This window comes from Schistocerca americana, chromosome 7 (assembly GCF_021461395.2).
Source record: "Schistocerca americana isolate TAMUIC-IGC-003095 chromosome 7, iqSchAmer2.1, whole genome shotgun sequence".
Taxonomy (NCBI): Eukaryota; Metazoa; Arthropoda; class Insecta; order Orthoptera; family Acrididae; genus Schistocerca; species Schistocerca americana.
Genome location: NC_060125.1, coordinates 454,472,699 through 454,484,816, shown reverse-complemented (window position 1 = coordinate 454,484,816; position 12,118 = coordinate 454,472,699). Strand labels below are relative to the sequence as shown.

Here is a 12,118-nt window from a genome sequence, read left to right as displayed (position 1 = left end):
CACTCCACAGAATTAACAGTCTCATAGCAAATCATACAATGGAAAAGTTGAATGTCGACCATTACTTTAATTGCCCAACTTTTCAGCTTCTGCGCCCAAGACAGATTTTCAGCTGGTACCGTGGCCCGAGGCTAGTTTGAGCTTACACGTCGAGATTCATAGATAAATTCCACTAGTAAAATGAATACTTGCATAAAATATACGAATTGTACGATATTATGTAGCGAAACCTTCACATCGGTATATTTGCTTTCCAGAAAAATCATGCTTCCATTATGTTCAGTCATTATTACATTGTAGTCTGTTCCTGATTCAAAAGAGACTGTAATTTCTCATTTATGAGCGGAAAAGCTGCTCGCATACAAATACAACAGCAGTTGCGGAGAAAACGCAAACTCTAAAGTTAATTTTTGACGACCTAAAACAAAATTCGCCACACTTTCCAAGAACTACCTAGTCTCCTAAGAAAATACGACGGGAAGAGCTCTTTGATGTTTCTGATTAGCATCCGACTCGGCGACTGATCTTCTGGATTATGTAGAGGTAATTGAATTTAGATATGCGGAACTCCTTAAAGATGGAACGCCACCGCTGTAAAGCCGCGATCAAAGAAAAAGCGGAGTAAATTGAAAGGAAAACGATTTAACGATGAAATTTTCTTCTGCACCGTTGTTGGAAGGGATGAATCGTTATTCGGGCTTGGTAACAAAAGGCGAAGAATTTGATCAGCTCTATAATTATGCAGTTTCACAGATCTATAAGTAAGTTGATAATTTACACGGAAACGTTGGCAATTTATTTATGAGTGCACTTCCTTTGTTGCTGATACAATATATTTCGAAGGCTAGCGTAATTTGTCTTCTTTATGCGATGTCTATACTTCTCAGTCCGGCAAGCGCAGTAGTTACCAATAGGTGATGATGATCAGCCAGGCCACATGGAATATTCTGTGGAGAAATGGACTCTTAATATCGGTCTCCATGTCCAGGGAGGTAGTTCTTCTGGAAAAGATTATAGTTTCGGTCTTGGATTTCTCTTGTGACTCTCACACTGTAATCTACTTCAGTTTTTGCAGATATTGCATTTATTGCATTTTTTTCGCCTGTGTTCTTTTTCAGTAAAATCTTCGTGTTCCACTTCCTGGTAGACTGTACAATTCTACTGCCTTCATCATACATATATACAGAATTTGAAAATAATTCAAGAGAAATTAAGAAGCGGACTGAAGCGGAAGCGACGAGCATATTTCTTTCCCCCCTTTAACCTATGGGAAATTTTACTGTGTAGAGAGTAGCTGACACGGTGCCCTGTTCTCTTCGCCATACGTTGTGCGATGGTTAATTGAGTATATATTTTTACCTCAGACATAGATTCCAAGGGCTGTGTTCTGTGGGAGAGCTTTGGACCACGTGTTTATGTAGGATCGTCTTCCTCTACTGCCCTCAGCACATTCTCCTGAAGTTGAAAATTGTAACAAGATGCACGAAGGCCTGCAGAGGAACAGTGCTTGTAGCACGGATTGACCGTCAGCAAAAACAAAGGTAACGTGATAGGCATAGATGAGCAAATATACACATTACTGTATGAATATGCGATTGCAGAACGATCACCGGAAGGAGTCATATTCATAAAGTATCTGTGAGTATGCGTACAGGGCGATTTGAAGACAACATAAAACTGATCGCATGTAAGGCAGATGCCAGAATGAGATTCACTCGAAGAGTGCTTAGGAAATTTAGTCCAACCACAAAAGAGGCAGCCTACCAAACCCTCGTTCGACCAATACTTTAGGTTGTTCGTCAGTCTGGTGGCCATACCGGATAGGATTGATAGAAGAAATAGAGAAGATCCAAAAAACAGCAGCACGGTTCATTTAGATTTAAAAGCGCGGAAGGGTCACGGAGATACTCAGCCAACTTCATTGGTAGACGCCGCAAAAGAGGCGTTCATAATTGAGACAGCGTAAGTTCCTAGGAGAGTCAACCGTTATATTCAGTCCTCTGACACATGTCCCGCGAAAAGATTATGAAGGTAAAATTAGAGAACTGACAGGGAGGCGTACAACACACGCCGTAAATTGGCTTGCGGGGTGTGGATGTAGATGCAGAGGGAAAGGTTTGTACAGTTGTACAGATTTTTTTAAATCGTGATGATAAAAATTTTCAATTAATGACGGCAAATGCCTCGTTTAAGATAGGAAGTTTAGGTCTGAAAACGACTGAAACAAAAGCTACGAAGCCAGTATGTTGTGGAGATAACGCTGTCAGTGCAATACGTGAACCTACCAACTCTCTTTTCTACATTATACTAAAATTATTTATTATCGATGTACTTGCTAATATTTTAGGCTAGGCAAACCCGATGCTCATGTTGGTGTAGACTGCGGTGTGTGTGTACAAGCAACCCCAGTAACTCACCTGGGAAGGCGTGATGTATACATCGACGTGGTCTGTCTTGATCTAAATGTATGTATGGCTGCAGTCTGTTTTTGTAAGTTGAAGAGTATGGTATAATCTGTCAGCTCTAGTGAAACGTGTTCACATCAGGTTACTCAACTGACAGGTCTCATTCCGCTAGATTTCTTTTTTTTGGGGGCGGGGGGGGGGGGGGGGAGGTCATGTGAAAGAACTGCGACGACCAAACCAGATCTGGTTACAATTCTAACCGGCTGTAAAACTGTTCACACAAATCTGTGGGTGCTCGGGCAACTACGACAGAGCTTCGTGTGACGATATCACACCTGCAGAATAGCTGGGGGACGCCACTGTGCACAACTGTTGTAAATGAAGTAGAGTGTGCACAGAATAACTTGTTCGATACGTGTGCAGACAGTGCGACAGGGAGAGGGCACATTGTAGTGGCGTGGGGAATCCGTTGTGGACGGCCACGTTTGGGTGCGTTGGTACCGTTCATGTCTATGCACAAATTCATATTTTGCATGGCTTGTAAACTGATGCTAGCGATTCTGCAAACTATCAAATTAGCGAGTAATGTCAGTATGACCAAAAATTCGAGAAATTCAGACACTCAAATCAGTTTCTCATTAGAAAACCAAAAACGAAATAATAGTATAGACAAAGGACCAAACAAAGCAAAACAAGTCCAGTCATACACACCCAGAGGGAAATCTCACAAGAAAAGGGTAAATAATGCAGCATTTTGGAAAACGTCGTCTACTATGATACTAACAATGTAACATGAAGTATATATATAATGCCAATGGTATTTTTTTTGCAAATAAACACGTTTCTAAATGGACCAATGCCTATTGACATTAACAGACTAATAGTAGGGTAAATAACTCTGAAGAACCAAAGAAACTTGTACACCTGCCTAATATCGTGCAGGGCCCCAGCCAGCAAGCAAAAGTGCCGCAACACGACGTGACATGGACCCGTTTAATGTCTGGAGGAAGGCTGTAGGAAACTGAAACCATGAATCCTGCAGGGCTGCCCATAAATCCGTAAGAGTAAGAGAGGGTGAAAATCTCTTCTGAACATCATGTGGTTCATGCATGATGGCGCAACAACATACCTTCGTGTCACGACAACGTGTACGAACGTCTCACGCAGACGTTTAAGAACGCTGGATCGGGCGGGGTGACCCACACCTTGGTTTGCTCGTTCCTCAGATATCAATCATCTAGACTTCTCGTTATGGAGACACTTTAAGAAATTCGTCTACGCCATGCCATGATGTGCGGACACTACGGGTACAACAACAACCAAGTACACTTCAAAGGCTGCGTCATTCCTTACACCGAAGGGCAGAGAGGTGCATTATCATGATTGGACGCCACGTTGAACACCTTAAACACTTATTTAACGCAGAAAATGTGCATTGCCGGACTCCTGTTTATTAAACATATTTTTCTTGTTTCGACGAGTACTACCACCTCCCAAATTATTCGAAACTTATATACAGGGTGGTCCATTGATCGTGACCGGGCCAAATATCTTACGAAATAAGCGTTAAACAAAAAAACTACAAAGAACGAAACTTGTCTAGCTTGAAGGGGGAAACCAGATGGCGCTATGGTTGGCCAGCTAGATGGCGCTGCCATAGGTCAAACGGATATCAACTGCGTTTTCTTACAAAGGAACCCTCATTTTTTATTACATATTCGTGTAGTACGTAAGGAAATATAAATGTTTTAGGTGGGCCACTTTTTTCGCTTTGTGATAGATGGCGCTGTAATAGTCACAAACATATTGCTCACAATTTTAGACGAAAAGTTGGTAACTGGTAGGTCTTTTAAATGAAAATACAGAACGTTGGTACGTTTGAACATTTTATTACGGATGTTCCAATGTGATACACATACCTTTGTAAACTTGTCATTTCTGAGAACGCATGCTGTTACAGTGTGATTACCTGTAAACACCACGTTAATGCAATAAAGGCTCAAAATGATGTCCGTCAACCTCAATGCATTTGGCAATACGTGTAACGACATTCCTCTCAACGGCGAGTAGTTCGCCTTCCGTAATATTCGCAGATGTATTGACAATGCGCTGACGCATGTTGTCAGGCGTTGTCGGTGGATCACGATCCTTCAACATTCTCCACAGAAAGAAATCCGGGGACGTCAGATCCGGTGAACGTGCGGGCCATGGCATGGTGCTTCGACGACCAATCCACCTGTCATGAAATATGCTATTCAATACCGCCTCAACCGCACGCGAGCTATGTGCCGGACACCCATCATGTTGCAAGTACATCGCCGTTCTGTCATGCAGTGAAACATCTTGTAGTAACATCGGCAGAACATTTCTTAGGAAATCAGCATACATTGCACCATGTAGACTGCCATCGAAAAAAGGGGGCCAATTATCCTTCCTCCCGTAATGCCGCAACATACATTAACCCGCCAAGGTCACTGATGTTCCACTTGTCGCAGCCATTATGGATTTTCCGTTGCCCAATAGTGCATATTATGCTGGTTTACGTTATCGCTGTTGGTGAATGACGCTTCGTCGCTAAATAGAACGCGTGCAAAAAATCTGTCATCGTCCCGTAATTTCTCTTGTGCCCGGCGGCAGAACTGTAGACGACGTTCAAACTGGTGCATAGAAATATGGTACGGGTGCAATCGATGTTGATGTAGCATTCTCAACACCGGCGTTTTTGAGATTCCCGATTCTCGCTCAATTTGTCTGCTACTGATGTGCGGATTAGCCGCGACAGCAGCTGAAACACCCACTTGGGCATCATCATGTGTTGCAGGTCGTGGTTGACGTTTCACATGTGGCTCAACACTTCGTATTTCCTTAAATAACGTAACTATCCGACGAACGGTGCGGTCACTTGGATGATGTCGTCCAGGATACCGAGCAGGATACGTAGCACACGCCCGTTGGGCATTTTGATCACAATAGCTATACATCAACACGATATCGGCCTTTTCCGCAATTGGTAAACGGTCCATTTTTTTTTTTTTTTCTTTTTTTTACTTTATTGTTATTTTAAAACCTGTATAACTCAGGTAGGTTGGCAGCGGCACACTACGCCGCTCTTCAGCCATAGCGTTTTACAAGAGTATAAAACAAGGTGAATGACAATGAACAAAGTGACTGGCAAAAGAGTGAGGTCACAGAGACATAAAAAACACGGAGTCGTTCACATGTGACGATAACAACACTGAAAACACGTCGGCACGGCACACAAAACACTGATGAGTCCGACGGCACAAGTGAACGTAGGAGTGGGACGGCGGACACCAAAAACACTATATGACGTCACACACACGAGACACAAAAGGCGACGATCTCCGGCGCGCGAATGTTCACTATACGTGTGCGAGTCCGGGGACCTGCCAAGAGAGGAGGAGGAGGAAGGGGAGTGGGAGAGCGAGAGGGGAGAGCAGAGATGCCACGGGCAGGGGAGATAGGGGGGAGGGAGGAAGGGGGAGAGGAAGCCCGGGGGAAGAGGGGGAAGGGAGGGGACAGGGAGATGGAAAAAGAAGGGAAGAGAAGAGAAGGGAGGGAGGGTGCCGAAAGGAAAGGACACGGGAAGTGGGGGGCGGGGCAGGGTCAAAGTTGATAGGAGGGGTAGATGGAGGGGACGAGGACATCATCAGGGAGAGGGAGCTGGCGGAAGCCACCTTGGGAGAGGGTATGGAGGGTGGAGAGATGGAGACCGGGTGTTACGTGGGAATACAGGCGCGGCAGCGGGCGGGGGTGGGAGAGGATCGGGGAAATGAGCGGGTGAGGAGGATCAAGTTTACGTGAGGTGTACAGGATACGTATCCTTTCAAGGAAAAGGAGGAGGTGGGGGAAGGGGATGAGATCATACAGGATCCGCGTGGGGGAGGGGAGACGGATGCGATAGGCAAGGCGGAGAGCATGGCGTTCAAGGATTTGGAGGGATTTATAGAAGGTAGGGGGGGGGGCGGAGATCCAGGCTGGATGGGCGTAACAAAGGAACGGTCCATTTTAGCACGGGTAATGTATCACGAAGCAAATACCGTCTGCATTGGCGGAATGTTACGTGATACCACGTACTTATACGTTTGTGGCTATTACAGTACCATCTACCACAAAGCGAAAAAAGTGATCCAACTAAAACATTCATATTTCTTTACGTACTACACGAAGACGTAATAAAAAAATGGGGTTTCCTATTTGGAAAAAAAAACGCAGTTCATATCCGTTTGACCTATGACAGCGCCATCTAGCGGGCCAACCATAGCGCCATCTGGTTTCCCTCTTCAAGCTAGACGATTTTCGTTCTTTGTAGTTTTTTCGTTTGATGCTTATTTCGTGAGATATTTGGCCCGGTCACTATCAATGGACCATCCTGTATATACAGAGTGAAAGGTATTTAAACCAACAAACTCTGGAAGGTTGTAGGGGACATCAAAACATATATTTTTCCCTAATGTCATTTTTTACTATGAGGATTATTTAAACGTACACTGATATGGTTGGTGCGTACTACGTAACGCACCACAACGGAAAAGCTGCACAGCGGGTTTATCAACAACAATATCCTAATTGCCATATCTCGCATCATACGACCTTTGCTGCTGTGTACCAACGTCTGCGTGGGAGCGGGTCATTTAGCAGATTACCTGGACGCCGTCGCACGGTAAGACGCATGTGGAGCGGGCTCCTTCAATCAGCACTTGTGCAATTGCACGTAACATGGGGACGAATCAGACGAATGTAAGAACAGGCCTTCGAGAGCAATTGTTACGTCCATTTCACTTACAGCGTGTCCACAACCTGGGATCTGTTGATTATCCACCCAGAGCACAGTTTTCGCAGTGGTACGTCGAACAGTGTGAAATGCATCCTATACTTCCATCCTCTGTGTTGTTTGCCGATGAAGCTAAGTTCGGGCGTGATGGAGTCTCCAACATGTACAATTCGCATGTTTGGAGTGAGGATAACCCACAGTTACTAGCGCTCATCAAGTGCGGTTCTTCGTTAATGTATGGGTCGGTGTTGTTGGGGACTCTTTAATTGGGCCGTATCCGCTACCTAGCCCAATAAAAGGTAGGCGCTATTACAATTTTCTCCCTGGAGCATTGGCAAAATTGCTGGAAGATGTCCCGCTCCCTACAAGACAACGCATGTGGTTACAACATGACGGGGCGCCGGCACATTTCAGTCGTCGTGTGCGTCGATTCCTGGTCCGACGGTTCCCAGAAACGCTGATTTGCAGAGGTGGTCCTGTACCATGGCCTGTTCAATCCCCAGATATGTCCCCTCTGGACTTTTTTGTGTGGGGAGAGATGCGCAACCTTGTTTACGCAACTCCTGTTGCATCAGAAGTTGATCTGGTTGCCCGGGTAGTTGCAGCAGCAGGAACAATTCAGGATACTGTTGGTGTTTTTGCCCGGGTCAGACAGAACATGATCCGACGGTGTAACCTTTGTTTACGTGTCAATGGAGGCATTTTTGAAAATCTCCTGTAATTGAAATTGGGTTGTGTTAATTTGTTGTCTCTTGGTCATAAAAAAAATGGAAAAGTGTTTGTTGGTTTAATTAATTTGCCACGCCGGCCGAAGTGGCCGTGCGGTTAAAGGCGCTGCAGTCTGGAACCGCAAGACCGCTACGGTCGCAGGTTCGAATCCTGCCTCGGGCATGGATGTTTGTGATGTCCTTAGGTTAGCTAGGTTTAACTAGTTCTAAGTTCTAGGGGACTAATGACCTCAGCAGTTGAGTCCCATAGTGCTCAGAGCCATTTGAACCAGAGAAATCTTGCTCTACCGGTTTAAATACTCCTCATAGGAAACAATGACATTAGGGAGAAATATTTGTTCTGATGTCCACTGCAACCTCCCAGAGTTTGTCAGTTTAAATTCTTCTCACCCACACACACAAACACTCACACGTGTCAGGAGGAAAACATACGCTCTATTCCGAATGGTTTCCGAGTTAGAGCACATTTCATGTACTTTGTTATTATTTATTTTCTGTGCTTTTCAAATACTGCCATTGTGTACAACGCAGTAGAGTATGTAAAGGAAGTTGAGATGAACAATTTGATACGCAACTTGCGGTCTATCGAGTCGTGAAACTACCTGAAATTGGCCTACCAAAACTAGCTAATCTACGGCTCATTGGCGGTCCGCAATCTTTTCAACATCCTCACGGTTTCTTCGCTCAAACTGTTAGTTCTAGAGAGAAAATGAATATGATCATCTTTGTAGGAAATATAATGTAGTTCAATTTTGCACTGGGACACGTTTCCGCTGGAGGGTGTGGCTTTTGACGTATCCAAGTAAAATGTACAAAACTGATATTAAATGTATTCAAATCTTGGAAACCATTCGGAATGGCGCCTGTGTCTATACGAAACTTTCTTGTTTAGAATCACTAATACTATGAGCCCTCGTGAACCTTTCCTCCTGACTTACACTGTGTGTGTGTGTGTGTGTGTGTATGTGTGTGTGTATTTCTTGTGCTAGTGAAACGGAGTAGCAGCTAAAGCTATGTTGCAAAGGTCGAGCAAAACAGATGACTTACTCTTGAGACGTCTGCCGACGGGGTCGCAGGGCGCCTCGCCCAGAGCGCACTTGAGCTGCCTGGTGAGGTATCGCTTGTCTGCGAGCGCGTGGTCCAGCTGCTGGTCGGAGACCCTGGGCCTCTGCTGCTGCTGCTGTTGCTGGGCGCCCGCCAGGGAGGCGCTGAGGCACAGAGCGGCGGCCGCCACCAGGGCCAGGCGGAGCGTGTAGCGGGCCATCTGCACACGGAAACCACCACTGCGTAAGCCCCCAGTACTGGCACATCACATACTTCAGTAACGAGAAATTACTCAGAAAAATCATACAGTTAACCATTGTTATGATTAACATCTCGGTAGTACAGTAGTTCAGCATTTCACGAATCTTTTTGCCGTTATTTTTGTGTCTAGAGTGAGGTTTGCGCCACGTTGGAAAATGGTCGGCCTCCAGTTGCCTCCAATAATTGTTGTGCAATTGCTCAACCACGTGTCCAATGAAAATTTACGACAGTATATACAGTTAATGGAGGAAGGAGGTAGGCCGAGTTAAGTTCAGTGGATGAAACATTTTTATCACCTCTTAAATGAGCGCAATGGTCGCTCTGGAGCGCTGCAGGTAGTGTAGAACTGAAACCAGACAATCATGTGATGCAAAATTCTTAAGGCTTTCGTGGCCACTTGTTGACAACCTGCCTACTGACTTCCGTCTCTGGTTCTTCAGCCGACGTTCATCCAATGATTTTTCTGACGTTTCGCCAGTACAAGTGGCTAGCATTACCAAAGCATCACCCTCCATTGCCGGTGGTGAACTGGAGCCAAGCTCGCGGCCGCAGACTATATGCACCTGGCGCGCCAACGTCCGAGGGCTGCTCCACAGTCATTTCCGGTTCTCCTCTTGCTACCTGCGACGGTCGGTCGCTGCAGTGCGAGAAGCCAGTATCAGTTACTTTAAGGCTTTCCTCTTTCTTGTTGAAGCTGTTCGCGTGTTTTTGTATTTCTACAGCTTCTCTGAACACGCGCGTGTGATAGTGCTTCTCTACAGCCAGAACTTCCGTGGTTTTTTTTTATATTCCACAGAAACAGTAACAAAAATGGCTACAATGAAATGTCGGCGAATTTTATTACGTGGTCGATCTCACTCAGTGCGTGCTCTGCCACGGCCGATTACTCCACCTGCCCCAGCCTGCAATGTCGCTTATGTTCTTTGATCCTGGTGTTGATTGATCGTCCAGTCATTCCGACATAAACTTTACCGCACGTGTGTGGTATACGGTACATTCCCGACATTGCAAGTGGGTCCCTTTTCTGCTTTGCCGATCTAAGACACTTTTTGACCTTCCTTGTCGGTTTAAAAATCTTTATTCCATGTTTGCGCAATATACGGCTGATTCTGTCCGTTACTTTAGGAATGTATGGCAGAAAGGCCGTACCCGATATTTCTTTTTCTGATTCCTTACTTCGCCGAGTGTTTGGCTCTGTTACACTTCTAATATAATTTGTGGAGTGCCCATTGTTCCTCAGAACACTTTCCAGGTGTTGCATTTCGCGTTTGAGTTGCTGCGGCTCACATATTCGTCCTGCTAGTGTTACGAGCGTATTAATCATGCCACCAACGGCAATGGAGGATGAAGCTTTGATAATGCCAGCCACTCGTGCTGGCGAAACGTCAGAAAAATCATTAGATGTACGTCGGGCGAAGAACCCGAGACAGAAGCCAATAGGCAGGTTGTCAATCATGTGATGCTCCACTGCTGAGGTAATTTGTGGAAGTGAAGTGGTGAGCGTGCAACCAGCGCAGTAATGTGGGTCGACGTGGAGACGTGACACAATGACAAAAAGGACCTACTGCATTTGAATGTGCCCTTCACTTCACTGTGAACGAAGCTACACCAGTTGTTGGTATTTTAATACTTTCATATAATCTTATACACAGTATGTTATATTCCAAGCTAAAATTTATGAAAAGGAATTACTTTATCTTCGATGTTACTACTTATAAGTACTAACTCTGAATGTATAATTAAAATTATTTTCCTTAGGAAGATATGAAATTACGAATTATTTAGCACACTTAAAATTTATGTTATTAATTACGCAATTCAGTGCTGTTTACTACGTTTATTTCTGGATTCATCTATGAAAATATAATGGAAAGTAATAGAAATTCATTTCTCGAGGAAAACTGTAAATCCTTTGGAATATGGTTATTACCGCAGAGTGAAGGAGTAGTAAGCATGTCTCTGACGTGATCGGGCTTATTTTTGTATTTTGGACGAACAAAGTAATTTCGATTTTGTTAATGTGAAAATTCAAAAGACTGTATGACATACTAAAATGTAACGAAATATATTAACGTAACAATAAAAATTCTGCAACGAGAACCTTAAAATTTATTTATATCAGTTCCACCATGAGAACATAAAATGCTTCAAGAATCAGAGCCCTAGACAAGAAGAACTGGAGCCAACTCTGCACAAAGAGCTAGGTAAACTAAAAAGTTTATTGTAATCTTACTCCTCTCAAATCTTCGGAAAAGACTTTGCTTATTGTGGACGACAACTGGAATTAGAAGGAGTGGGGATATTACACACTGTTATAAAATTCTGCTCGTATATTTTTACAAATTCTGTCGCCGGAAAAGTAACAGTTGTACAGCTTAACGGCAAGGGGAATGCAATAGTGGAAGTTAAAAATCTAGGAAGCAACGTGGTGAGCTTAGGGCTCGAGATGCGACAGTGCTGTCACGTGCCTGCGACACGCGGGGGTGTCGTGGTAGACGTGGCAGGCGGCGATTTACCTGTCCCCCGGGGCTGCTGCGTCTTCATTACGGCGGCGTATCGCGTTAAGCCCCGGCCGCGAGCGGAGACGCCGTCGAGGTCGCCTTAATGGAGCCCACACGCCCGCCAGCCACGCCTCGCCCGGTGGCTAAGCGTTTTAATCTCCCGCCGGCCGCCGTTACCCTCACACGAGGCTCAAACTCCCGCTTACACCGCAGCTGCGCGGCTAACGCCGCCTCCACTTTCCGGGCGACTAAGCGCATCACACTGCCAATTAATCAGCATGTTTCTGCGAAGACTATACCTATCAGCCAGAATATTATGACCCACGAACTACTACCGGTGTAAACTTGTCCAGACAATAGTAGCGTCACCTGGTGAGGAATGAC

General features: G+C 45.0%; 1 protein-coding gene across 1 annotated transcript in view; it reads right to left on the bottom strand.

Moving 5' to 3' along the window:
* The window catches only part of LOC124623000, a 252,638-nt gene that overhangs the window by 13,722 nt on the left and 226,798 nt on the right, over positions 1-12,118 (bottom strand). Inside the window, exon 3 of the mRNA XM_047148790.1 lies at positions 8,976-9,192. Coding sequence (XP_047004746.1) covers positions 8,976-9,192 — 217 coding nt within the window. The remainder of the gene's footprint in view (positions 1-8,975; positions 9,193-12,118) is intronic.